Source organism: Cyanistes caeruleus, chromosome 29, assembly GCF_971803275.1.
Source record: "Cyanistes caeruleus chromosome 29, bCyaCae1.hap1.1, whole genome shotgun sequence".
NCBI lineage: Eukaryota > Metazoa > Chordata > Aves > Passeriformes > Paridae > Cyanistes > Cyanistes caeruleus.
The window spans coordinates 4,328,799-4,356,761 of NC_141729.1; the positions used below are offsets into that span (position 1 = coordinate 4,328,799).

At 52.1% G+C, this 27,963-nt stretch overlaps 2 protein-coding genes across 16 annotated transcripts in view; one reads left to right on the forward strand and one right to left on the reverse strand.

The window, feature by feature from the left end:
• ANTXR1 (ANTXR cell adhesion molecule 1) overlaps window positions 1-14,339 on the forward strand; it is a 45,701-nt gene extending 31,362 nt beyond the window's left edge. For both annotated transcript variants that reach the window (XM_086865226.1, XM_086865225.1), the window contains 5 exons: window positions 1,515-1,556; window positions 8,063-8,158; window positions 9,168-9,335; window positions 11,053-11,133; window positions 13,985-14,339. In XM_086865226.1, coding sequence (XP_086721352.1) covers window positions 1,515-1,556; window positions 8,063-8,158; window positions 9,168-9,335; window positions 11,053-11,133; window positions 13,985-14,248 — 651 coding nt within the window. In that variant the 3' untranslated portion in view covers window positions 14,249-14,339. The remainder of the gene's footprint in view (window positions 1-1,514; window positions 1,557-8,062; window positions 8,159-9,167; window positions 9,336-11,052; window positions 11,134-13,984) is intronic.
• A 5,575-nt stretch (window positions 14,340-19,914) lies between these two features.
• Window positions 19,915-27,963, reverse strand: part of GFPT1 (glutamine--fructose-6-phosphate transaminase 1) — a 29,093-nt gene continuing 21,044 nt past the window's right edge. For 6 of the 14 annotated variants that reach the window (XM_086865213.1, XM_086865218.1, XM_086865224.1 and 3 more), the window contains one exon: window positions 24,483-27,924. In XM_086865213.1, coding sequence (XP_086721339.1) covers window positions 27,880-27,924 — 45 coding nt within the window. In that variant the 3' untranslated portion in view covers window positions 24,483-27,879. Of the gene's footprint in view, window positions 20,500-22,106; window positions 22,513-24,482; window positions 27,925-27,963 lie in introns of those variants that run through there. The other 8 variants (XM_086865215.1, XM_086865220.1, XM_086865222.1 and 5 more) reach the window with 3 other exon arrangements.

A 27,963-nucleotide genomic window follows, 5' to 3' on the forward strand; every position in this document is an offset into this window, starting at 1 on the left:
GGACTCCAAACCTCCCTGGGCACCTATCACCCACTTCTCATCTACTTTTCATCATTTTCATATTTTTTATTGTTTCTATGGGACACAAGAGCTCCAGCCCTGTCTCCTCCCCAGCCAGAGGCACATGCTCCTCGTTAATGGCCACATTGCATGACTCGGGCTTTGCAGAGGAAAATAAAAACAGTGAGCTCATCACAGGAGGAAAAACACGAGTGAGAGGAATTGCTGTAAATATTTATATCTTCAGGGCCTTTAATGTGATTGCAATTTTCCCTTTCTGCATTTAAACAGCCAAGTTGTTGCTGTTTGGGATTGGTGTTTTGGGGGGTGGTTTCTGTTGTTGTTTTGTTTTGGGGGGATTTTTTTTGGTTGTTGTTGTTGGGGGGTTTTTTGGGTGTTTTTAGGGTGATTTTGAAGCCCACACGTGTGTCAGCCTCTGCCCCCCAGCTCTGAGCAGAGCTCAGGACACTCAGTGTCACCTGCACTGGTGCTCTGCCAGCCCCTGCCCTATGGCCTGGGGTGCACAGAGAGCTCTGCCTGCTCCAGATGGACCCAAACCCATCCTGGGGCATTTCCCAGCCCATGCCAGGGGTGAGGGACAGGGTGGGACGTGCCTGGTGGCTCTGCCCTCCCCTTGGAAACCTCTCTGTTGCTCTTGGATGCAGGGCTCTGCTAGCAGCCAGCAGCCTGCCAAGCCCTGGATGCAAACTTTCTGCATGAAATAATGGCCTCACACCCACAGAAACTGAAATGGTTTCCATGGAGAGTATCCTGGGCCAGGCTGCAACCTCACCCTGATTCTTTATTAGAAACCTCACTCAGCCATATATGTGTATATATATTTATGTGTTTAAAGTTTATGACAGTGAGCTACATTAACCTGACAAATGAAAAGCACAGAAGAGTATGAGGTGGCAGAGCCTTCTGGAATGAAAAAAGAACGGTGTGGGACGCAGGTTGGGGGTTATCACTGCTCTGCAATGTCCCCAGGGCATTTTGCTTCACCTTCCTTTTGCTTCCCAGCCTTTGTTCAGACTGAATTATTTGAGGCAGGATTTGTACAAGTGTGCAGAGGGCAGGGGAAGGAGATGCTGATTTTCCTGAGGTGGTTCAGGAGAAGCATCAATGCTCAGAGCCAGCCACTGACTGTGGCAGCTTCAGGGATTAGGAGAGTCAGGGATATCAGAGTGTGAATTTTCTGTTGCCTCACACGGGGCACCCAAAGAGCAATGTGAGTGTGGAGCTGTCTTTAGGAACATCTCCGTGGGCTTTGGGACACCCCCTGCCCACCCTCAGAGCCACCCCGTGATTCCACAGAGGTGTGCCAGCAGCACATCCTCTTGTTTTCTCCTTTGGATTCTTCCTGGTGGCATCTGAGTCGTGCTAAAAAGCCTGAATTTATGGTTCTCTTTGAGTCGTGCTAAAGAGCAAAGCCTGAATTTATGGTTCTCTTTTGAGTCGTGCTAAAGAGCAAAGCCTGAATTCATGGTTCTCTTTCTCTTTAATCCTTCCAGATCATCAAGGAGCCTCCCCCACCTCCTGCAGAAGACAGCGAGGTGAGTGCCACTGAGCCCTGGTCTCCTGGGTGTTTAGGACGATGTTTTGTTCAGTCTCCTCACAAAAGGTGATTAAATCTGTGAGTTTTAATCACAGCTCAGGCTGTGCTTCACACAAGGGACAGCCCTTCAGCCTGGGTTTAATTGGAGTTATTGGAACCTCAGCATGTGCTGAATGCCCCCCTGGAATGGCACAGTGATGCTTTTGGTGGTTTGGGATGTAAAACCAGTCCTGCTGGGAGCTCCCAGCGCTGAGCCCTTGGAGCACAGCTGATGGGAGAAGAGGAAGCTCCTGCTCCTTGTCTGAGGATCCCAGCAAAATCCCCTGGACATCAGTGGAGCTGCATAAGCCAGGGAAGTTCTAACGGAGACCAAATCAACATTAAAGCTTCCCTCTTAACTCTCCTTGCAAGTTTTAGGTGAGTCTTGCCAAAAGTGGTTAAAGTTCTGCCCCCGTTGTTGAGCAGACTGTTCCCAGAAACGTGCCCAGTTTTCCATCTGTGCTCTCAGCATGCCGTGAGTCCCTGCCCTGCTCCCTGGGGTTTCACTGCATCCCTGGGCTCTGTGCAGGCCCCTCTGATGGCACTGGGAGATTTTCCACTGGCTGCACTGAGGTTTGGATGGGTTCCCCTTCGATGTGCAACTCGAATCAGCCTTAGGTCTGTGCTCAGGGTGATTTGGTTGGGTGGTTTGCCTTGTTTTCTGTTTCTGGAGAGAAATTCATTGCCTGCTTCAGCTTGCAAGAGGAAAAGCAGCTGAAATGCTGCTCTGCACTCTCCATGAAGCCTGGCCCAGGGAGCGTGGGCTGAGTCAAGGCTCAGGAAAGCTCAGGGATCTGCAAGGAGCAGAGCTCCAGCCTTGGCTCTGTCCAGGGCTGTGGGACCCGAGGCCACCTTGGGGCACTTCAAACCAGGCCTGAAGCAAACTCCAGACCATTCCCAGACCCAAGGGGGGTCTGCACGTGGGCCCAGAGCCCCCTGAGCCTCTCTCTGCAGGCTCCTGGCCCATCTCCCATTTGTTTAGGCTGGGTGAAAATCCACCAGCTCTGTCAGCTTCTGTCCTCTGAATGAAAAGGGAAATATTAACCTCAAATTGCACATGCCTTGTTCTGCATCACACACGCCTCCAAGCCAAGGGATTCAATTGCTGAAATTAATTAAAATACATCATTCTTCCTTCCTGTGATGTCCCTTCGGCAGCAGGGTCACAGTTGGATTTTTTTTCTTCTCATCTCATCAAATTCTTGGCCACTAAAAAAAAAAAAAGGAAAAAAAAAGATGAGGAATTCTTGCATCAGCAGGTTTGGGAGCTGAAGCCCACAGGAGGAAGGAGAATGAATTATTACACTCCAACAACGAGGGGGAAGCAGCCTCTGCCATCGCACCCGCCAAGGGTTTTACTGAACTCTGTCTCAGAGGCCCTTCGAGACACCCTGGAGGCTCTTCACTGCTGGTGAAGGAAATCATTGCTGGCCAGAAACTGCCAATGAATTCATGCAGAAATTGGGAATGTTGTCAGCTCCCCCTGTGCTGCTCGGGGATGCTGAGGGTGAAGCCCAGGCAAGGACAGATGGTTTCACTTAGGCCAGGAAGGGTTGAGCTCACGCCAAGCGGAAGAGGTGAGAGCCTGGAGGAGCCAGAGCACCTCTCTGGCCTGTGATTACTCACTGAAGGTGGATCAAAACCACATTCTTCTACCTCCAGTGAACAGGAAGGCTTTTTCTAACCCTTCTGCAGGAAGATGCAGCTGCTTTTATTCCTGTGTCCCATCACCTTTAGGCTGGGTTCATTTGAACAGCTCTGCCCAGCTCAGAGCAGAGGCTCACCACAAGGCTGAGGCTGGTTCTGCTGCAGCAACCCAGCCTCAAAATACACCAAAAAACCCCAGCTGCAAGGCTCTGCAGCTCCCAGCAATTCCTTATTCACTCCCTGGCCCAGAATTGTGCTGCTGTCAGTCCTGGACAGACTGGACCCAGGACTGGATCTGTGCAGGTCCCACAATCCAGGGACACAAAGCTCCCTGGAGTCTGCCAAAGCCAGGCAGGACATCAAGCACATGCCCACATCTTGCCCTTTCCTCATCTCTCAGCCCCTTTTTTCCCCTCCTGCTCTGTCACCCAACATCCACGGAGATCCCAGATGCGGCACCGGAGCCGAGCCACGGAGCAGCCTGTAATGGGATAATTCTGATGTCTGGTGTCCTCTGAGCCACAAACACAGCCCAGCAAACACTCCCAGGGACGTGCTGGGGACAAAGGGACGTTCTGCAGCCCCTCAGGGGCCTCAGCACCGTCCTGGGACTTCACTCCCTGCAGGCAGCCAAGGGCAGAGCCCCGTGTTCAGCTGGATCTGCAGCGATTGCTGGGATCTCATCTCTCCACAACATCCACGAGGACTGAGAATGACTGAAGGACATCCAGCTGCTTGGAGAGCTGCTTGGACCCTCATTTCTTATCACAGAATCATCTCCCAGTCCAAGCCATTCTGTCCCACCCCCTGCCATGGCCAGGGACACCTTCCACTAACCCCAGTTGTTTAATTACTGCTGCTCATTATCCTTTTCCAAATTGTTTCCCTTGCTCCTCTTGGAAAGCTGTGCTGGGGAGATGGCAAAACAGGCTCCAGAGAAAGGATCTGACTGGAATTTCTGTAGACACCAAGGCAGGAAATCAATTCCTAAAATGAAGCCAGGTCCCAGTGGTTTGCCAGTGCTTCTCCTTCCCTGTACTCCCTTTTTACGGGGAGCTGTGGGAATGTGGGAGCAGGAGAAAAGGAACCTTTAAATGCCTGAGAGAGGCATTTCAAAGAAGAAAGGTGGGGCTGTTACTGGCAGTGGATGAGGGGCAGGTATTACACCATGGAGGTGTGGAGTTTTATAGGCAAATTTCATTTTCAGAGCCAATTTCATGTGAAATATCCAGGCAGTGGCTGTGGGGTTTGGGTTTAATCCCATCCTGGTGTTGATTCCCATCACCTTATAGGAACTTCACCTTGTGGGAACAGTTCAAATCCTTCTTTCACCAGAACCAGGGCTCCTCTTAGCTGTGCACACACTTTGCTCTTGGGGGGCTTCACCTCAGGCAGGACCTCCAAGAATCCGGGCCAGGATAAACGGGGACTTTCTGTGAGGATCGAGGCTGGTTTGAGAAATATTTGTGTCTCAAGGCTGAGCTCGTACGAAGCTGAAGTTAAGGCAGAGAAGATTCTGGGGAGCAAAATCTTCCCCAGCAGGAGGAAACGTTCCCTGAGAGCAGCAAGGTGTCCCCAAAGTGTCCCAAAGCAGAGAGGTGGCCATGGGATTTGGGGAATTTGGGATTTGGGGGAAGGGGTAGAAAGGAGCCTTGAGGACAGCTGGATTTGCCTCTGCTCTCTCAGCACTGAAATCTGACATCTCTCACACAGAGAAATGATTATCATGTCACAGCTCAGCCCTCGGTGCAGGCAGAAGTTTCTATAAATGCTGAATTCTGACAAAATTCAGAGACAACTGGGAAAATAATTATAAGGGTGGGGAGAGGGGGAAGTTGTCCAAAATGATTTTTTTTTTTTAATATCTGGCCAAATTGAGTTTGAATTCTTACCCTGAGTGGTTCAGATGTCCCTTGTGGAGCCTAAATTATCCTTGTGTTACCCACAGATGAGGTTCCCTCAGGTCAGGGTCAAAGTATCCAGAGCCTGGCCAGACCTCTGAGATAAACACAGATCTTTGTTTTCTGCAATCCAGCACTTACGGATCTGGATCCCTGACTGTGAAATGCAGCTCTGTCCTGCCTCTTCTGACTTGTTCAAAGCAACTCTAGCTCCATCTAAAGCAGATTTTGGGGGTGGAAATTTGCCACGTTCTGCACAGTCAGTTTCCAGCATCCTTAAATGCACTTGGATTTTCCAGGGCTGTTTTTGACCCTGCAGAGCTGGAGCTCCTCAGGTGCGAGCCCCGTTGTGGAAAAATGCAGGTGAAGCAGGCAGGGAATGAAAATTCATCCCTGTGTGACACTTGGGGTGCTGGGTGTGGGATCTGGGTGCCTCTTCCCATTCCCTGTGTGACACTTGGGGTGCTGGATGTGGGATTTGGGTGCTGGGTATAGGATTTGGGTGCTGGATGTGGGATCTGGGTGCTGGGTGTGGGATTTGGGTGCTGGATGTGGGATTTGGGTGCTGGGTATAGGATTTGGGTGCTGGATGTAGGATTTGGGGTGCTGGATGTGGGATTTGGGTGCTGGATGTGGGATTTGGGTGCTGGGTATAGGATTTGGGTGCTGGATGTAGGATTTGGGGTGCTGGATGTGGGATTTGGGTGCTGGATGTGGGATTTGGGTGCTGGATGTAGGATTTGGGTGCTGGATGTGGGATTTGGGTGCTGGGTGTGGGATTTGGGTGCTGGGTGTGGGATTTGGGTGCTGGGTGTGGGATTTGGGTGCTGGGTGTGGGATTTGGGTGCTGGATGTGGGATTTGGGTGCTGGGTGTGGGATCTGGGTGCTGGGTGTGGGATTTGGGTGCCTCTTCCCATTCCCTGTGTGACATTTGGGGTGCTGGATGTGGGATTTGAGTGCTGGGTGTGGGATTTGGGTGCTGGATGTGGGATCTGGGTGCTGGGTGTGGGATTTGGGTGCTGGATGTGGGATTTGGGTGCTGGGTGTAGGATTTGGGTGCTGGATGTGGGATTTGGGTGCTGGGTGTGGGATTTGGGTGCTGGGTGTAGGATTTGGGTGCTGGATGTGGGATTTGGGTGCTGGGTGTGGGATTTGGGTGCTGGGTGTAGGATTTGGGTGCTGGATGTGGGATTTGGGTGCTGGGTGTGGGATTTGGGTGCTGGGTGTGGGATTTGGGTGCTGGGTGTGGGATTTGGGTGCTGGGTGTGGGATTTGGGTGCCTCTCCCTTCCCATTTCCCCACGTGTGTCGTGATCACATCAGCCAAGAGCAGGACATCACTGCTGGGGGCTTTTTGCTTTTATTGCAAAACCTCCCTGCCCTTCCAAGCACACAAACAGGCTCATTCTGCAGAAAACTTGTGACTCTTTTGTTTTTTGAGTGTCCCTGAGCCTCTCTGTGTGCGTGTGCTCTCGTCCTGGCTCCCAACGAGGGGACTCACAGGGCTTTTGGGGAAGATTTCCTAAACCTTGGTATTTCCTGTTGTGAGAAGTCCAGTCTGTGCTGAACTGAAGAGAAAGAGAATTGCTGAAGGAAAATATTTAGATGGCTTTGCTTCCCCCCCCCCCCCTTTTTTTTTTTAATATAAAAAATTCCTCATGGAAAACTTCATGCAGAGATATTTGAGTTCTTGGGTTGCAGCTCTGCCTGGGGCCAGAGAGAAGAGATCAGCTCTGAAGAGAAGAACCTGGTAGTTGTGACCAATTATTCACCCTTCCCTTAGGTCAGGACACATTTTGCAGCCCAGTTTCTGTGTTTTGATAAACTGAAATGCTTTTGGTTGCTGTAAAAACTGGATTTTTTTCTTGGTTTTTTGGGGTTTTTTTTCAGTTTTCCTGATGGGGAGTTTCAATTTCAAAGTATTTTTGGCTTTTCCAGTTTTGGAAAGCTCTTAAGTTTTGGAGTTCAGCCAAATCCCTGTGAAAAATTAGAGAAAGAAGAAGAAAAATGAGAGAGGGACCATTTTTCTTTTCTCTCCACGTTTTTCACAGGAAATACTTCACGTTTTTGATGAACTCTGCTTTTCTGCTTCGCCAGTTCACAGCCTGAACTGCAGAAATTAAAGGGAAAGGAGCTCTAAGAGCTCTGTGTTTGCTCTGACCTTACAAAGCGCAACAGAAAATTTAAAATACCTTGAATTTCACTCGAGCTTTAGCACTAGAGCTTTTTTTTTAGTTCATTTTAAATAAACTGAAGGGCATTTTCTTGATCTGGATGTCACCATGAGGTGCTGAGCACGTTCAGCTCTGTGCCTGGGGATGTGGCTGCAGCAAGCAAGGGCAGGATACAGAATTTAAATCTCATTTTTCACACAGGGCCTGGCTCTCTCTGGCTCCCTGAAGCCACAGGGACTCCCATGGGCAGCTGCCCATATTCAATAATAATGAAATTAATTCCATTCTTGTGACTTTTCCATGAGGCTTTTCCATCCAATTCTTCTTGGGCAGCTCTTCTCAATCAAGCTGGGCACTGCCACTGGCGCTGTCCCCAAAGGTACCCCAAGTTTGCTGTCGCTCAGGAGAGAATTCACTCCTTTTCTTGCTCTTTCTCTGCATCCTGTGAGACCTGAACTCCGATCTGGGGATTTTCCTGGGCTCTGGAGAGCCCAGGGAGCCACGAGCAGCCTCTGCACGGCCCCAGCTGAAGGGAAGGGGTGAAAAATCCCGAATTCTCATTCTTGCTGGAGCTGCCTGTACCTTTCAAGTGGTGGTGGTGTTTATATCAGCAAACATTTTCCTTTCACGAGTGTCCATGCTCTGGAAAACAACAGGAGAGGGAGCAGAACCTGGCCTGTCCAGCACAGCCTGGGAGCGCTGATTGCCTCCATCCTGTGCCACCCCTTGGTGCTGTTTTGCAGGAGGAAGATGATGATGGGCTGCCAAAGAAGAAGTGGCCAACAGTGGACGCCTCTTACTACGGCGGGCGAGGAGTGGGCGGCATCAAACGGATGGAGGTGAGGAAATCCCAGGGCTCAGGGGCTTCCCCCTGCAGCCCACCCAGGACACAGCCAAAAACCTCTCAGGGGTTTTTGATGCACAAACCTCTCCAGGTTTTTGTGATGCACAAACCTCTCCAGGCTTTTTTGGTGCACAAACCTCTCCAGGATTTTTTGGTGCACAAACCTCTCCAGGTTTCTGTGGTGCACAAACCTCTCCAGGTTTTTTTTTGTGCACAAACCTCTCCAGGTTTTTGTGATGCACAAACCTCTCCAGGCTTTTTTGGTGCACAAACCTCTCCAGGCTTTTTTGGTGCACAAACCTCTCCAGGTTTTTTTTTGTGCACAAACCTCTCCAGGTTTTTTTTTGTGCACAAACCTCTCCAGGCTTTTTTGGTGCACAAACCTCTCCAGGTTTTTTTGGTGCACAAACCTCTCCAGGTTTCTGTGGTGCACAAACCTCTCCAGGTTTTTTTGGTGCACAAACCTCTCCAGGTTTCTGTGGTGCACAAACCTCTCCAGGTTTTTTTGGTGCACAAACCTCTCCAGGTTTCTGTGGTGCACAAACCTCTCCAGGTGTTTTTGGTGCACAAACCTCTCCAGGCTTTTTTGGTGCACAAACCTTTCCAGGTTTTTTTGGTGCACAAACCTCTCCAGGTTTTTGTGATGCACACACCTCTCCAGGTTTTTTTGGTGCATCTGAGTCCAGGCCATTTTTGTATGGGAATATCTGAGAGCCAAAGATTTCTGAAGTTTGGGACCATCTTTGTCCTCTAGTGCAGCAGCATCCTGGTCCCTGCCTGGGACACAGGGCAGCACTGCCATACAATTACAAGGAAATTGTTTGAGTTTTCCTGAAAATCTTCCCCACTCCCACATTTCTCACAAACACCAGGAAGGAGAAGTTCAGACTTTGGGCTGCAGCGTGGGAACAAAGCTCAGAGCCTGTGCATTGCTCCTCAGCTTGGCTCTGGATGCTGGGGAAGCACGGGGGCTCCTGGTGTGTGATCCTGATCCCTCCTCCCAGGTGCGCTGGGGAGAAAAGGGCTCCACCGAGGAAGGTGCCAAGCTGGAGAAGGCCAAGAACGCCAGGGTGAAGATGCCAGAGCAGGAATACGAATTCCCCGAGCCCAGGAACCTCGGGAGCAGCATGCGCCGGCCCTCGTCCCCTCGCAAGTGGTACTCCCCCATCAAGGTGAGCCCAGCCCTGCCCGGGGGCACTGCAGATCTTCTTCTTCTTCTGATGGATCTGTCCACAAAGCCCAAGCGCTGCTGGAGTGGCTGTGCCTGGGGAGGAGCCGTGTGGGGCACCAGGAGCTCCTCACCTGGGCAGGTTTGGAGTTGTGCTGCTGGGGAATGAGGATGTGCTCGTTCTCTGGAGGAAAACAGAGGTTTTGCTGCTCCAGGTGGTGCCCCAAGAGCCAGGAGCAGCCTCGTGCCTGGGCTCTCCTCGCTCCCTGACCTTGCAGCTGCCCCAGATCCAGGGCTGGGAACGGCAGCGACGCTCAGGGGAGCCCAGGTGTTTTCCAGAGGATCCAGAAACCTGAGCCTCCTGGAAAACCTGGTCCAGCACCTTCTCTCTTTCCCCCTGGAAAAAAAATGTAACTCCAAAAGTGCCACCAGCAGGTCTCAGGAGCACTGGGGTGACTCCAAAAGTGCCACCAGCAGGTCTCAGGAGCACTGGGGTGACTCAGGGCCAATGCAGAGCTGAGTTTACCGTGAATTCAGAGGAAATTCCGTGGCTGGAACCCCTTCATTTGTTTCCCTGACTGTTTCTTCTCTCTGGGTTTCAGATCTAGCAGGGCTCCAGGCTTTATTTGCCTTCAGACCTCTCTTTTTTTTCCCTCCAAGTGACCTGGTGCTCCAGCTGTGCAGGAGTCCAGACAGAGGCACGGCCTGTCCATGGAGAGCAGGAGGGTTTCTGTTTCCAAGTGAAACCGCTGCCATCTGGTTTCTGCAGCCATCATCCTTTCCATGATGCACACTCCCTGTCTCCCACCCAGCTCTCAGGCAGAGCAGGGGCTCCCAAAGATGGAGCTCTTGGCTTTTCCCAAGAAACCATGGTAGGCTCTGGGAAATTAGGACAGCAGAGTAAAAGGGAAATTTTTTTTTTTTTTTTTTTGTTGTTCCATGGAAAGTTGTCGTGTTTCCTAAAGGAGAAATGGAAGAAAAAGGTATTTATTTCTTAAGCTGTCAGGGTGGACAGGAGATCAAGAGCTTCAACCAGCTCTGCTGCAGGGGAAAGATGGATTGAAATAGAGGGGATGTTTTCCCTCAGGTCTGAGGGGTTCCACTGCCCAAATGCAGAAGAATCTGACTGAGAAGCTTCTTGCCTCTTCTTTTCAGAGTCACAGACTTTCCTGGCTCTCACCTTCTGCTACGGAAACAAGTTCCATGCAGTCATTTTACGTGTCTGCCTCCACCCATGTGTCCCTGCAACTCCAAAATAAGCTTTGAAGCCTTGGCTGGACACCCTGGTGGGGGAATGGAGATCCCAGAGAGGATTTTGGTGGTTCCTTGGAAAGGGAAGAGAAGAACTCTGCCCCCATGAAAGGGAATTTTTAGTGAGACACCACAAAAGAGCTCCCAAACACCCCACACAGTTTGGGAAGGCTTTGCAGGAGCTCCCTGCTCCCTGCACTGATTGCATGTTTTGGAGCTGGTTTTGGTGTCTCTGTGGGCCCAGAAGGTGTCAGGGTCACACAGCACCTTTGGAAAGGTCAGACACTCTTACCTGGCAGCTCTGAGCGCTCCTCCTTTGCTCTTGCAGCGAGTTCACAGCGAGTGTCTGCGAGAGAAAACCTTCTCCAACATCTCCTACAGGCACTGGAAGCGATGGGGCAGCTCCTGTAGGGTCTGGGCACTGCTCTTGGCCCAGAAAATAACAAACCCCGTGTCTGCTCTCCTTGCAGGGGAAGCTGGACGCCCTCTGGGTGCTGCTGCGAAAGGGCTACGACCGCGTGTCCGTGATGCGTCCCCAGCCAGGAGACAAGGTACCCCCAGAGCAAAGCACCCCCTCCAAGTACCCTTCCCCTGGGCACTGAGGGTGGGCAGAGCCCAGAAGCAGCACAGGATTGGTTTGGGAGCAGCTCAGAAACAGCACAGGATTGTTTTTGGAGCAGCTGGGGGGGTTTGGCTGCTGTGGTTTCAGGGCTGAGCTCTGCAGGTGCCTGCACGCCCCGGGGTCTCTCCCAGTGCTCCCAGTGTTCCCAGTGCACTGGGGATAGAGGGGTTTGGGGAGTCCTCATGGGCATTGCTGGGGTTCCACACAGCTCCTTTGCAGCAGGCTGCAGAATCCCCAGTGCTGAGCCTGGGCTGTCCGAGGTGTCCGGGACAGCTCTGGATTTGGTCCTGGATTTGGGAAGCAGAGCTGGAGGAGCCCTGGCAGCAAAACCCGCTCAGAGCTGCTGCTGGCAGCCCCAGGCCCTGTTGTGGGGGCTTTGGGAGCTCCAGCCCTGCTGGGCAGAGGCTCCAGGGCAGCTTTTCCCTGACTGCCCAATTCAGGTCACCCAGCCCAGGGGCTCCCAGGAGCTCTGGGCTCTGCTCTGTGTCCCTGGCAGGCCCCCAGGGCAGCTCCAGAGCCATCCCAGAGCTGATCTGCAGCCCTGACACGCTGCCAGCCACAGGCACACCCTGGCAATGAGAGACCCAGGGCTCAGCAGAGCATCCCACAGCAACCAGCAAAGCCCCCAGACCAAACACAGATCCTCCTCGGGCTGGAGAAATACTCAAAGCCGTGCAGGCAACACGTGTCAAGAGGAGCTTGGGGAGCACGCAGGAGCCTCTGACCGTGGGATAATCCTGAGAGCTGCAAGGAGGAGCTGCTTTGATAGCAGTTTGTACCTCCTTCTCCTTCCTGGAGAAAGGGCAGCAGGTTTCAGACTCAGTGCCTTAATTCACCCTCTGATCAAGATAAAAAAGTGAAGCCAGATGAAAAATAACTGAAGGGCAGATCTGTTTGCTTTGGAGCCTGGGAAGGAGCTGGGCTGAGTCCCAGGGTTACATCATTTTCATAGACAAGCAATCCCTTACTCCAGCCAGTGACTTTATCCCCTCCAGCACACGAGCTGGGCTGCTCAGAAGATTCCTTGCACTGAACAAAGCCCTGGGCTGAGGAATTGCTGCTGTTTATCTGCTGCAGCCCACGCAGCTGCCCAGGAAAGGTGTGCCCTGTGCTCACCACCAGAGCCAGGGCTGCTGGCAGGGGGAAGGTGGCCCTGCAGATTCCAGAGCCTCGCTCAGGAGCCCTTTCCCTTTGCTCAGGCAGATGTTTCTCCACATCCACGGCTGGCAGAGCTCTTGGAGAGGTCTCTGGACATCTCTGGATCCCTCCCATCCCTGTCAAATCCTTCCAGAACCTTCCTTTTCCTGGGTCCTGCCTGCAGAGCGTTTGTGCCCAGGCTGGGGACAGCAGGGAGGAGAGGCAGGGGATTAAAAACGTTGCCCCAACAAATCTGCTCCAGCCCAGGGGGGGCTCAGAGCTCCATCTGGCAATCTTTCACCAGGAGAAACATTTACTTTGGGAGAGGAAAGAGTAAAACAGAAAATAAGCAGCGATCCAAAAATGAAGAATGGATTCAGAAATCCTCTAGCGCCTTTTTTGGATGATTTCATATCTAAAGGAATGAATCCATAATACAGTAGTGCTGATTCTGACATTTGAGTATTTACAGTGGGATCTTTTGCAGGTGGAACTTGTGAGAAAAAATAAAATAAAATAATAGCTCAGAGGGCAAAGGTTTTGTTTAAAACTTTACAACAAACTGTAGCTTAGCACCAAAGAGCAGGAAAAGCAGTTTATTGGCTTCTGACGAGTCCAGGGACATCAAGACATCCCAATGAGGCATTTCAGGAAAAATTCTGAGCAGGAAAATGTCTTATTTAAACAAAGCTTCCCTTTTGCCTGGTAAATGGTTGGAGTGGGACACAAAAGGCAGGTGTTTGAGGGAGAGAGAGGCTCCAAAGCCCGGAGTTTGTGCTGCTGGTGGTTTGAGGCTGAGGAGGGAAGGGGCAGGAGCCGAGGTTTGTGCTGCAGGGATGAGGGTGGGGATGGAAATCCTGGGCTCACGGTGTGGTGTGGCCTGGCACGGGAGCCCTGGGGAGCCCTGGGTGCTCCATGGCTGGGAGTGTGCCAGGATGGACACTGGGACACTGGGGATGGACATTGGGACACTGGGGATGGACACTGGGACACTGGGGATGGACACTGGGGATGGACATTGGGGATGGACATTGGGACTGGACATTGGGACACTGGGGATGGACACTGAGACACTGGGGATGGACATTGGGACTGGACACTGGGGTTGGATATTGGGGATGGACATTGGGACTGGACACTGGGGATGGACACTGGAGATGGACACTGGGGTTTGAGCAGCCAGGGGCAGTGGGAGCTGTCCCTGCCATGGTGGTGGGAATGTCTGGGGGGGTCCTGTCCCTGCCATGGTAGGAATTTCTGGGGGTCCTGTCCCTGCCATGACAGCAGGAATGTCTGGGGGTCCTGTCCCTGCCATGGTGGGAATTTCTGGGGGTCCTGTCCCTGCCATGATGGGAATTTTTGGGGGTCCTGTCCCTGCCATGGTGGTGGGGATGTCTGGGGGTCCTGTCCCTGCCATGGTGGGAATATTTGGGGGGTCCTGTCCCTGCCATGATGGGAATTTTTGGGGGTCCTGTCCCTGCCATGATGGTGGGGATGTCTGGGGGTCCTGTCCCTGCCATGGTGGGAATTTCTGGGGATCCTGTCCCTGCCATGACAGCAGGAATTTTTGGGGGTCCTGTCCCTGCCATGATGGTGGCAATGCCTCTCCCAGTAACTCCGCTCCTCCTCCCGTTCCCTTCCAGGGCCGCTGCATCAACTTCACCCGGGTGAAGAACACGGAGACCCCCCCCAAATACCCCCTCAACAACTCGTACCCCTCTGTGCCCCCCCCGGTGCCCATCTACACCCCCCCAGCCCCCACCCCCACCTACACCCCCCCTGTCCCCAGCCCCCCCCACGCCCCCTCCCCCTCCTCCACGCTGCCCCCGCTGCCCCCCCCGCCCCAGGCGCCCCCCCCCAGCCGGGCCCCCCCCCCATCGCGGCCCCCCCCCCGCCCCACGGCCTAGGGGGGTCCCCCCGCTCCCCCCGAGGTGTCCAGGGGGCTCTGGCAGCAGAATTGGCTGGGTTGGGGGGCTGCAGCCCTCTGGAGCACCCCCCAGGCAAGATCTTCTCCTTTCGTCCCCTTGCGTCTCTTCACCCCCTCGAGCATCAGTGCCCCCAAAGTCTGGAAAAGCCCAGAGGAGCCAAGAGGAGCTCGGGTTCCATCCCGGCAGGGCTGCGCCATCCCCCGGGCCCTCCCTGTGCCTCCCCACGGTGACCCCAGGAAAAAGGAGCAGGTAACCAGAGCGAGCTCTCTGCCAAGGAAATCCTCCCCGAAAAGGGCTGCAGGAAGGTGCAGACCCCGACCAGTGACCTGGGGACATCTGCAGCTGTGGGACAGCGGCAGCAGCAGCACAGGAACCCCGAGAGGCAGAGCTGGGGACCCCCAGGCACCGCAGGATGCTGCTTTGGGCAGGTGAATGGAAAGGGATTGCACGGGAAAACAAATCCCCATGAGGAGGATGAGGATAACCGAGGACAGCCTTCAGTGTCCCCAGAGGGACAGAGGAGGTCAGAGAACCGCTGAGGAATTTGGGAGAGGTGTGCTCAGCACAAGAGTCTTTGCATTGGGCAGATTCTGCTCGTCCAGTCCGTCACTCCACGGTTCTGTGGCAGAATTTAAGGCTGGTTTCCACTTCAAGGAGAAGGACTCTGAATGTCAAGAGGAGGTTTGGTGTTTTGAGTTCCCTAAATCCAGTCTGCTTGGGCTCCTTGTTGCCATCACTTTGAAAAGGTTGCCACTGATGCATCCCTGTTTTTCTGTAAATTGAATTATTTTGCCTTCATAATGTTTCCACATGGAATTTTTTTTTTTATTTTTTCCCTTTCCTAAATGAGTAGCAGCTGCCTCCCCAGCTCTGAGTGAAGAGGAGCCAGTGTGCTTTACTCACTCTTGTCAGCTCTCAACAGCATCACTCCTCTTAGCAGTGCTGACTGAGGCAAACCCCCCTGGGACAGGCCAGATGGGAATCAGCCTGCCAAGAAATGCACTGGCTGCATTTCTCCTGCTTCCTCCTCACCTCTGGGGGACCCCAGGGCATGTCCTGCACCCTCCCGAGCTCCTGCCAGGGCAGACTCCTCAGCCAGAGCTCCCTGGGGATCAGCTCGCACCAAACTCCCTGGAAATCTCACACCTTTGGGGAGCAAAGGCTTCTCATCCCTTTTTTCACCTTCAGTGCTTTTGGAAATGCCAGTTCCAACTTTCCTGGCAAAACAAGGGAAAGGAAATTGTCCAGGAGGAAAGGGAAGGGAGGGAAGAGGCTCAGTGGGGACCTGCCCTGGGCCCCTCGGGCAGGGACATCAGGGGCTCTGAGGCTCCGGGTCCCTCTGCTGGGCCCAGGGCAGCTCCCAGGTGAGAAAAATCAGCCCTGAGGAGCTGGGGCTGAAACCAGGCTGAGCCCCTTGATCCCCCCTGCTCTGTCTGCAGGCAGCACGGAGCAATCCCTGACCCACAGCAAATCCCTGACCCACAGCAAATCCCTGACCCACAGCAAAATCCCTGACCCACAGCAAAATCCCTGACCCACAGCAAATCCCTGACCCACAGCAAAATCCCTGACCCACAGCAAATCCCTGACCCACAGCAAAATCCCTGACCCACAGCAAAATCCCTGACCCACAGCAAATCCCTGACCCACAGCAAAATCCCTGACCCACAGAAAATCCCTGACCCACAGCAAAATCCCTGACCCACAGCAAAATCCCTGACCCACAGCAAATCCCTGACCCACAGCAAAATCCCTGACCCACAGCAAATCCCTGACCCACAGCAAAATCCCTGACCCACAGCAAATCCCCCTGTGCTGTTCCCTCATCCCAGCTGTGGTTCCATGGGCGGACACAGGGTCCAAAAGGACACAAACAATGTCTAAAAAAACACAAACAATGTCCAAAAGGACACAAACAATGCCCAAAAGGACACAAACAATGCCCAAAAGGACACAAACAATGCCCAAAAGGACTCTGCCAGCTGGGAGGGGACACTTTAACACCCCCTCCAGCTTTGGATGGTCCCTTTGGATGGACCTGGGCAGGCAAAGAGCTCCTGGCTTCGGTTTGGTCTGGTTTGGTGTTGGTTTGGTGTTGTTTGGTGTTGTTTGGAGTTGTTTGGTGTTGTTTGGTGTTATTTGGTGTTATTTGGTGTTGTTTGGTGTTGTTTGGTGTGATTTGGTGTTGTTTGCTGTTGTTTGGTGTTGGTTTGGTGTTGGTTTGGTGTTATTTTGGTGTTGTTTGGTGTTGTTTGCTGTTGTTTGGTGTTGTTTGGTGTTGTTTGCTGTTGTTTGGTGTTATTTTGGTGTTGTTTGGTGTTGTTTGGTGTTGTTTGGTGTGATTTGGTGTTATTTGGTGTGATTTGCTGTTGTTTTGGTGTAGTTTGGTGTCATTTGGTGTTGGTTTGGTGTTGGTTTGGTGTCGTTTGGTGTCGTTTGGTGTTGGTTTGGTGTTGTTTGGTGTTGGTTTGGTGTTGTTTGGTGTTGTTTGGTGTCGTTTGGTGTTGGTTTGGTGTTGTTTGGTGTTGGTTTGGTGTTGGTTTGGTGTTGGTTTGGTGTTGTTTGGTGTCATTTGGTGTTGTTTTGGTGTTATTTGGTATTGTTTGGTGTTATTTGGTGTGATTTGGTGTTGTTTGGTGTTATTTGGTGTGGTTTGGTGTTGTTTGGTGTGATTTGCTGTTGTTTTGGTGTCATTTGCTGTTGTTTGCTGTTGTTTGGTGTCGTTTGGTGTTGTTTTGGTGTTGTTTTGGTGTTGTTTGGTGTCGTTTGGTGTTGTTTTGGTGTTGTTTGGTGTCGTTTGGTGTTGTTTTGGTGTTGTTTTGGTGTTGTTTGGTGTTGTTTTGGTGTTGTTTGGTGTCATTTGGTGTTGTTTGGTGTTGTTTTGGTGTTGTTTTGGTGTTGTTTTGGTGTTGTTTTGGTGTTGTTTGGTGTTGTTTGCTGTGATTTGGTGTCGTTTGGTATTGTTTGGTGTTGTTTGGTGTTGTTTTGGTGTTGTTTTGGTGTTGTTTTGGTGTTGTTTGCTTTGGTTTCACGATGGAAGATGTGAAAACTGGGAGTGGTGTAACACAGGCTCCGTGTCCCCAACAGATCCTCAGCATTCCAAAAATATTTGGGAAAGAAATGGATTTTCAATGATACATCATTGAGAATTTTATTAAGTGTCAATTAGCCAATAAATTGGTTAATTAGTTCATTAACCAATAAACTTAACTCTGGGGGACAAACAAAAGCAGTGTATTCTCCACGTTGTCTCTGCAGATGTGCATGGAAATTGTCATTCTCCCCAAAATAAAGAAAAAAACCCCCAAAAGAACAAACCCTGCAGATTTAAAGATGCCAAACAAAGCCTGGAAAATCAAGATTTCCAAATTCTCCCTTTGTAATCACCCAGCTGAAGAATAAAAAACAAGCTCCAATTTTTTGTTGTTGTTGTACATATTGTTGCTGCATGCTTACCATATGTTAGATGGAAGCATTTCCTATCCCTCGTGGATAAAAGAACATTTTTCAAGTTGTAGTAAATTATTATAAAGCCAATGACATTTCATGGCACGTTACGGTATCAAGCTGTGCTTGTTGTATTTTTTTTCTTTATGGTTGTATTGCTTTTTTTTTTATATATAAATGTACAAATATTTCCTGTAGTGACGAGCACCTGTTTTCCATGGCATTAATTGGGATTAATTAATTAACTGCAGCTCCAGTGGGGTTTTTTTTTTGCCTGTGGATCTGGCTGCAGCTCCTGAGAAGAGCCCAGCTCAGCAGAGGATTGGCTTTGCTGACCCTTCCTGATGCTGGTGGTGAATTTTGGGTCTGGTTTGTATTTGGGAAGGAATCCCACTCTGGGAGGGGCTGGGATGGAATTCCCAGAGGAGATCCCTGGGATCCCTGGGGGTGCCTAAGGAGCATTAATTATTAATGATTAATTATTAATTATTAATGGATTAAGGGACCTTAAATCCCATCCCACCCAAACCATTCTGTGATTTAGGACCAGCCTAAACCTGGTTGCAGAAGTGGCTCCCAAAATTACCTCAAGTGCCTTTAAAATTCCCTCTCCCTTTGTGCTGGACCCCAAAGATTAATTTGGGAACTCGGTGGAAAGCCACTGAGATGAACTTGGCCCTGAATCCAAAGCAGCTCCCACTGACAATTAATGCCATGTTAATGAGGTGGAATTAGCTGGAGCAGCCCCCACTGCTCCCTGGTGCCTTTTGTAGCCTCTCTGAACCTTTCCTGGCCACAGCAGCCAGCCTTTAATGAAATGTTCGTGCAAAAGGAGCTGAGCTGGGCACCAGGTACCTCTGAACAAACATCAGCTGCTTCTTTTGCTCTTTGCTTCCTCCCCTCGTCTCTCAGTCATTCCAAACTCAGTGCCTGGCAGCTCCAGGGGCTGAGCCTCTGCCCGAGGTTCAGATTCTGCTTTATTTTATTTTATTTTATTTTATTTTATTTTATTTCCCTTGCCTGGTGTCACTGGTGCTGCTGGCTGTGCTCTGAGATCTGAGCTCAGCTGGATGAGCTCTGCTCTCTGCAGCCACTTCTGGCACTCTTTATTCTGGGGAAGGGGCTCCTCTGGCTCCCAGGGCTCTGCCAACTTTCGGGGGTGACAAATTGGGGGTGACAAATTGGGGGTGACAAATTGGGGGTGACAAATTGGGACCTTCAGGGGAGGAGCAGGAGGGTCCCCGTTTCCACCTTGGATTCTTCAGCCTGTGCTGTTTTGCCCCCTCTGTTTGCTGCATGTGTCATTTGTTAAATTCAGTCATTACTCTCGCTGACCTTGGTGTTATTATTAAAGAACTACACAAATCTCTGCTGGGCTCTGAGCAATTCCTGCCCAGGCGAAGGAAATCCCGGGCAACAAATTCTCCCAAACGGGTTTTTCGTTATCCTGGGGATCTCAAACCTGGTGCTTTTCTTCCCAACAGCCCAGAGCACTCCTGCCACAAAATCTGTTTTCTTTGGGATGTGACAGAGCCTAAACTGCCCATTCCTAAACTGGGAGCCCTGTGGGAGCAGGGCTGGCTCCCAGTTTAGGATCCCAGTCTGGGCTCCCAGTTTAGGATCCCAGTTTAGGATCCCAGTTTGGGCTCCCAGTTTAGGATCCCAGTTTAGGATCCCAGTTTAGGATCCCAGTTTGGGCTCCCAGTTTGGGCTGCTGGGGGCACTGGGGGCTCAGGGAGGGTTTGGGGTGGCTCAGAGCTGTGGGAGCAGCTCCTCTGTGGGGCAGGGAACGGGGGGCACTGGGATGGGCTGGGCTGGGGAGCCCTGGCAGGGATTTCTCGTGGTTTCCACTGGTTTTGTGTCCCTGAGGAGGTGACACTGGTCCAGTCCTGCTCCTTCCCCACCTGCCCTGGGAAAGATGAGCAGCTCCTCACTCGGCAGGGAAGGAAATTCCTTTTTTTCACCCTAAATCTGGCAGAGCAAGCCCTGTCTGAGTGATAAACAAGGGTTTGTGTGGGGCTGATGGAAATGCCAGGGGGGCTCAGAGCTCCTCCCTGTGCTGGAGAGCGCAGGGCATCTTTTTATTTCAGAAACAGCTATAAAATAATAATCAGAAACTTGTAAAAATATCATGAGCTGCAAAATAAATCATCCTGGATGCAGACAGTGGCTGAAAGTCTGTAGCACATTGCCAGAACTTTCAGATTATTGAAGTATTTTTTTAATAGTGGAATGTTTTGAAGGGTCCTGCTGGTAATGTGGGAAGGGAAAATATCTTGGGAAGGTGCAGAGCAGGAGGGGAAACGTTTTCTCACGGCACAAGGGCAGAGCAGTCACCCCCCAAAGCGATGCTGGAAGATTTGGGACATCCTGGCTCGTGCTGGATGTGGCCAGAGCTGCAGCCTGAGCAGGGAATTCTGTAAAATCCTGTTAAATTGTGGGGCCTTTTCCAGAGCTGGAGGAATTACCGGGGATGGAGAAACCATAGCGTGCAAAAATACCGCGGGGAGCGGAAAAGCGAGCTGGGGGATGAGGTAACTCAGCAAGAAAAGCTGGGGATTTCTAAATTCCACTTTCCATCCCCATTTCAAATCCTCCCTGGCATCTCCTCCGGCTTGTGAGAGCCTTCAGCTGCCTCCAGAAGATCTTGGTGCCCCTCTGCCGCCAGCCCCCGTGGGCAGTGAGGGGTCAGGATCATTCCTGGGGTGTTTCTGACTCCATGGAAAATCTCTGGGACAGGAAAAGGCAGGGAGAGGGAATGTCTGCATTCCTTCAGTCTGCTCCTGGGAAATGGGAAATAATGGGAAATAATGGGAAATAATGGGAAATAATGGGAAATAATGGGAAATAATGGGAAATAATGGGAAATAATGGGAAATAATGGGAAATAATGGGAAATAATGGGAAATAATGGGAGCAGCTTTGGCCTCGGCATTCCCACGGAACATCCCAGCTCTCCTCGGCCGTGGGGACAAACCTGGAGCTGCTTGAAGGAAAAGCTGGGAAAATCCTCTGGGAAAATGAGAGTTTTGGACTCTGCAGTGCCCGGGCTCAGACGAAATGAAAATTCCTGTGCACTGCAGATGCTCCAGACTGGAGGGCCTGAGGGGGAGGCTGGGATCCGTTCCCAGATTTTATTTAAGGCATGGGCACTTGTGAGCCCCTAAATCCCTTAAAGGAAAGGGTGCAAGGATGAAAGAGCTGGAAAATCCCTCCCCACGTGCAGGGCATCCCCTCCCCGCTGCCAAGGGCTGCGGCAGATGTGGGAAAACAAGAGTGGGAATGAATTTTTATCTGTGTCCAAGGCGAGGGAGCCAGCCTGGGCTGCAGGGAGAGAACTTTCCATGGGCTGCCAGAGCTGATCCCACGGGACACGACTCGGGAGCTCCTGTTTTGGTGTGGATTTGAGCTTTTCTGGGGGCAGGATGAGTGTCTGGGGGTGTGTGATGCTGAAAGTGATCCCAGCCCATGGTGCCACAGCCCAGCGTGGAAGCTGCAGAGGTTTCCAGTGGCTGGAAACTCACTGAAATATCTGCAGTGGCTTCAGACAGTTCCTTGTTTGTTTTTTTAAGCAGCCCAGCTCAGAATGTCAGATTCTGAAGTCATCCTCGCTCGTCTGCCTCTGCCTGCCCCTGTCTGGGGAGGGTCCAGGCTGCTCCCCCAGCCTGAGACAACCCAGCAAAAATAACCCGCTTGCAAAATAAAATCATCTGTTTTTTTCCTTAAAGAAGGATGTGGAGGAAAATAACCTGTGGAGGGTGAAAGGGGGAGTTGTTGGCAGAGCTTTTTTTGTGTCCTGAGGGCTCTGGGAGCCTCCTGAGGCAGCAGCTCTCCTCCAGCCACCACAGCAAAGCCCTGCTTGCTCCCTGCAGCTGCAGGAAAATCCTGCGAGATGCTTTTCTGGAGACTGAGGAAATTTGCATTGACCCAGAAAATGCAGGGAGATGCAGAGAAATGCAGTTTTAATTCCTGACTGTGCCAATGGGTGAACTGAGGGTGACACCTTCTGCTTTCAGAGGCTAAAAAAAAACCCCAAACCCCAGGAAAAGTGTTCAGCACAATTTTGTCCCTGGTCCCTCTGGATAATTCTGGGGGCTTTTTGACAAAGAAACCCAGGATTAATTCCTGTTGGCAGATTCCTGATTCCTTAAAAGTGTTCTCTAGAGCAGGCAGGGGGAGCTTTGGGTGTTGCTGTTGTATAAATACAATATGTTTATACAATATAATATAACAATATAATCTGGGTTATCATTTCTCTGGGTTTCCTCCCCAGTTTTTCCTGCAGGGCTCCTCCAGCGCTCCTGGCCCTGCTCCTCCCTCCCTGGAGACAAACCCCAGCAGGAGCTGAACGAGTTCAGTGCCATCCTCTGGAATAATTCTGAGCTAAACCAACAGAGAAGGGGTTTGAGTTTATTTGGGGTGGTTACAGCAGTGTCCGTGTGCCTGTCGGGGTTTTCTCTGAGCTGTTCACCCCAGTGCCACTGTCACCCCAGGGCTGGTGTCACCTCAGTGCCACTGTCACCCCAGTGCCACTGTCACCCCAGGGCCGGTGTCACCCTGGAGATGCTGTCATCCCAGGGCCGGTGTCACCCCAGGGCTGGTGTCACCCCAGGGCTGGTGCCACCCCAGGGCTGGTGTCACCCCAGGGCTGGTGTCACCCCAGGGCCGGTGTCACCCTGGAGATGCTGTCACCCCCAGGCAGGGTCTGGCTGTCCCCTCTCACCCCTGGCTCCTGCTCCTCGAGGCTCCGGGGACGGTGCTGGTGCTCAGTCTCTGGAGGCAGCGATGCGATCGACCTGCAAAAGGGACAGGCAGCCATAAAAACAACAGCCCTGGGCACAGGGAATGATCCACTCAAAAGGGAATGATCCACCTGAGCACAGGGAATGATCCAGCTGGAGAGGGAATGATCCCCCTGGACAGGGAATGATCCAGCTGAACAGGGAATGATCCCCCTGGACAGAGAATGATCCAGCTGAACAGGGAATGATCCCCCTGGACAGGGAATGATCCACCTGGAGAGGGAATGATCCACCTGAGCACAGGGAATGATCCCCCTGGACAGGGAATGATCCACCTGGACAGGGAATGATCCCCCTGGACAGGGAATGATCCACCTGAACACAGGGAATGATCCACCTGGACAGGGACAGGCAGCCATGGAAACCACAGCCCCTGGCTGGCCTGGCTGGCTCCTGTGGACACCTTTGAGCCACCCCATCCTTGCACAGAGGAACTCAGCCCATCCAACACTTCTGTTCTGGGGGCCTGAGGGAGGGGACGTGGCTGAGGGGGCTCAGCTGGGGAGGAGGAGGAGGATGAGAGCAGCCATCCCCTGTCAGCAGGGGCTGTCACACACATTCCCTGCGTCACACAGACCTGGCCCTCCCGTGGGTTGGGATTTTCCCTTTCCCAGATTTGTGCAGTCCCCAAACCCCCTGAATTCCAGCGGGCAGGGCCTGAGGCTCAGGCCGGGGCTGGGGGTCACCCTGTCCCTCCTGTCCCTCCTGTCCTGGGGGTCACCCTGTCCCTCCTGTCCCTCCTGTCCCTCCTGTCCTGGGGGTCACCCTGTCCCTCCTGTCCCTCCTGTCCCTCCTGTCCCTCCTGTCCTGGGGGTCACCCTGTCCCTCCTGTCCCTCCTGTCCTGGCTGGGGCAGCTCCCTCAGGCTCCCCTGGGCTGGGCACAGCAGAATTCCCACTGGCAGCACTTGCAGGGCTGGGGAAAGGAGCTGCTGCAGGGAATGCCAGCAGGAATGTGAGCCCTGCAGAGCACAGGGTCTGTCTGAGCTGCTCTCCTGCTGGGGAGGAGCTTTTGTGGCTCCAGCTCCTTTTCCATGCCCTGGAGGCTGGCTCTGGGTACATCCCTGGGGTTTGCCCTGTCCCCCTCGCAGCCCCAGGAGGATCCAGGGAGGGGAGGCAGCCAAAATCCTGCCCGGAGATTCCCTGCTCATGGACAGGACAGGCTGGGCCACCCCTGCAGCTCCTGGGTGTCCCCTGCCCTCCCTGCTGGGGACGTGGAGCTGGGCTGGGCTGTCCACCCTGCCCAGGAGGCTCCAGCCATCCCCTCCTGGGGCAGGAGAGAGGGAATGAGGAGCTGGGGGATGAGAGGAGATGGGGAAATGCAGGAACAGAGGGAATGCAGGAACAGAGGGAATGAGGAGCTGGGGGATGAGAGGAGATGGGGAAATGCAGGAACAGAGGGAATGCAGGAACACAGGGAATGAGGAGCTGGGGGAATGCAGGAACAGAGGGAATGCAGGAACACAGGGAATGCAGGAACAGAGGGAATGCAGGAACAGAGGGAATGAGGAGCTGGGGGAAATGCAGGAACAGAGGGAATGAGGCACTGGGAGGGCCCAGCTGCTCTCCAGATTTGCCCATTGCTGCTCTCTGTTGCAGCTGGGCTTTGCTGATTTGTGATTTAGCCCTGAACAAAGAGCCCTGGCTGAGCTCCCCTGCTGGCCCTGTCCTGCACAAGGTCCCAGAGCCCTGGGGAGCCGAGCTGGACCCAGCTCAGGGCTGTGCCCAGGGCCCTGCACTCCCTTTTGTCCTGTTCCTGTCCCAGGTGAGGACCATGGGAATCAGGAAAGGGCAGGTGGAATATGAACAATGAAACAGAGGCTGAAGCTCTGACTGCAAACAGCCTTGCTGCTCAGGAAAGGAAGAGTTAAGCCCTGGGGTTTTCTGCTTTGTTCATCCAGCCCCTAACTTCCACAGGGCTTGCCTGTTCTCCATGGATTTAACTAAAGACCAGTAATTCCACTTGTTTCATGTAGGGCACTTGATTTTATTCAAAGGGTGAGATACAAAAAAAGTAAGCAAAGAGACAAAACCCAAATTATAGAACAGACAAAGTAAGACATCTTCTGCATACAGCACACGACAGAAACACGGTACAGTCTGGTCCCCAGAACCCAAGCCAGCTGGATATTTACAGCACAGAATCTACAAGGGAGGAAATGTGGGTTTGCCACTCAAATGTCTATTTACAGAAACTGAATTGAAGGCAAATAGTTTTCTTTCCTTTTTTTTGTGTTTTCAACCCAAATACCTCTGTTTCTTCTTCCTGCTTCTGGTGAAGAGAAGGGGGTCCTGCTTTGAGGCAAGTTTGGTACATTCAGGTAGGATCTAAAATCAGCCACAGCTAAACACCAATGTGCTACTCAAGCTGCTTCAGTGCCTCCATCCAACACAGCCACCCTGCTTGTGGCAGCAGGGACTCCTGGGGACAGCCAGGGCAGGGAAAGGGCCACTTCTGCTCTGCTGTGGGCTTGATTTGTGCCTTTGAAGGCTTCACTCTGCAGCTCAAGCAGCCCTCTGTGTCTGGGCTGGGCCCAAGGCTCTGGGCTGAGGGTTCTGTGTGAGGCCCACGAGGCTGGGAAATGCTCTGGGTGATTTTTGGCTCTCTCAGGCACGGGGGGCTGAGCCTGACCCAGCACAGGGTGTCCCCACCTCACCCAGGAGATGGCCCTGCCCAGGCACTGATGGGCTCTGGTGACAAATCTGGGGAAAAAAACCTTTCTGTCTGCAGCAAATTCCACGTGCAGCTCAGTTTCCACGTGTGTGGAATCTGTCTGGGCAGAAACGTGTGCTGAGCTGGGTCTTTGGTAATTAAATTTGGTAATTAAATTTAATTTGGTAATTCAAGAAACCCCCCCAAGAGCTCAGGGCTCCCCTCTGAGCCTCTGCAGGCGAGGAAGTTACACCAAATGAACCAAAGCAGGCAGGAATAGAAGCTGCTATTGCAGATGGCAAAGGCCTTGATCTGTATTTTGTATTTACCTGTGGCTCAGTTTTAGAGAAAGGGCAGCTGAATTTTTCAACACCTCAGTGAGGAAGGAGAGAATTTCACTGGCTCAGTAAGCAAAACATTCATTTGGGAGAGCAGAAGACTGACTGGCTGTTAATAAATACCACGAGACATCCTAAGAGTTTTCTAAGGAAAAGAGAAACATCATCTGTTCATGGAAATGCAACAGGTGGACAAAATGAGGTAAGGAAAGCTAAAAAGAGTCCTTTGTACATTCTCACTTCACACTGCATGGCAACAACAACAACAACAACAACAACGAGATGCTGAACGGGTTCCCTGCCACGCTCAGCAGAGAAATTCTTCATCCAGGTGTGCTGCAGAGCATCCTCTGAGGCTGAGCCCTCAGCATCCCCCGGGCTCCCTGAGGGCAGCAGCCTGCAGCAGGCAGGGTTTGACACTCCAGGCAGAGCAGGGCTGGCTCCCCTGGCCCATCAGTGCCTCCAGCTACAAACGAGGGTTTGTGTGGCACGGCACAAACCCAGCAGCAGCTCCACTGCCAGGCTGGGCATCTCTAACTCCTGCTCTTTGGTCCTCTTTGTGCACAGCTTCCACAAACAGCCTGCACTAGCAGAGCTGGATGGAGCAGCAGCTCGTGCTCAGGGGGGGTTTGCCCCCTGCCCTCGGTGCAAGGCAGGGTAAAAGCAGCGCTGGCTGCAGGAAAAGGGAACTCCCCAATTGCCCTGAGGGGCTGTTTGAGGTGGGATTGTGTTCTGAGAACAGAGGATGGACACTGCACATCCCAGCCTGCAGCCAGCCCTGCACAGGGGCTCCTGAGCAAAGCTGCTGCGGGAGGAGGAGGAGGAGGAGGAGGAGGAAGAGCTGTCCCCCACCTGTGAGCATTGCACAAGCCTCGTTCTCCCCTTCAGGACAATCACCATCCTCCAGTGAAGCAGGAAGGGCTGCAGGTCACGTTTAGGCAGAGGCACAGCTGTCCCAGGCCTCACACACAGCACTGGCTGAACTAAAATGCAGCATTTCCCACTTTGTTCTTAAACAGACACTGGCAGCACGAGGGGTTCATCAATTAAATCTGCAGATGACAGATGGATAAACACATACACTGGCTCTGAGAGGCTGTTTCCAGGCTCACAGCATCTCATTCTCATCATGAAACTCAGCCCCCAACTGACACTGAACTGAAATAATCCCTGTGGGTTTATACAAAGCAGAATGGCCACAGAATTTGGGAATACCTTGCTCAGGGCTGCTGTGGTCCCCTGTGCCAGGGGAGCTGGGGCTGACAGGGCACTGGGCAGTCCCCAAGCACTGCATTTGCTAAAGCCATTTTTCAGGGGCAGAGGATGACCTGGGATATTCACCAGCACTGTTTTGTACCTTGTGGCATGGTTTGACAGTGCCTGTGTAAAGCTAATTCAAAACCCAGCAGGATGGGAGGAAATTCACCTTTTCACATTGGGAAATGCATCACAACTGCCCTTTGATGACTGAAAAAGTCAGGTTTTGAGTTCTGGAGATCTATTTCCCGTGTCATTTTTCATTCTCCTCAAGCTTGTTATAGAAACATTACCAAGGTATTTATTTCTGTCATTTAAGGAGCCATTTTATCCCCTTACTCAGGTGTGTGCACAGCTGGGTCACTCAGGTGTGCTCACAGTGCCCCTCAGTCCAAGGGGAAAATCCTCAGCACAGGAAAACTTCCACTTGTTTTAAAAAGCCCCAAACACCAGCAGCAGCAGCAGCTCAGAGCGAGCTCTGGTCACTCCTTTGGCCACAGCCCAGAGCTCCCAGCCCCAGCTGGGTCCCACAGCACCGAGATTGTCACTTGCTCTGTTTTTGGCACAGCTCAAACCCTTCTGCAGCAGCAGCACCTCCCTGGCAGCGCCCTGGCGAGCTCAGCTGAACTCCCTTCTGCACCTGAGGCAGGAATTCACCCCAAAGGCTTGCCTGCAGCTTCATTCACTGATGAAATACCTGCAGGAGCAGGAGCAGGAGCAGCTGTGTGTCCTGGTGTCCTGCTGGGAGCATGGCAGGGCACTGCCAGTTCCTTCAGAGGTTTCTCGTCAGTGACTGAGCCACAAGGGGTAAGAGACAATGACAGCAGCTCAGAGGAAAGTGGAGGGCCCCTTACCTAGGAGACTCAGCAATCTTTAAGGAAAACCTTTTAACATCTTCCATGGAAGTCTACTGATCAGAAAAAACCCAGAGCTGTTGACATAGCGTGTGGAATCGATTGGACAATCACTAATGTAATGGAATTATGGTGATCTTATACACAAACAACAATTTACCAAAATAAGATTTACCTAGGGGGCTTTAAAATCGAGTTATTTTGGTACCAAAAAAAGTCTTTCATTTAATTCCCCTTTGCCCCTATGAGTCAGATGATCTTTCACTCTACAGTTACGGACTTGGCCAGATTTCTTGGAAAATCAACCTGCAGAGAGGGAGGAGAAAGAACAGGCTCGTGAGTATT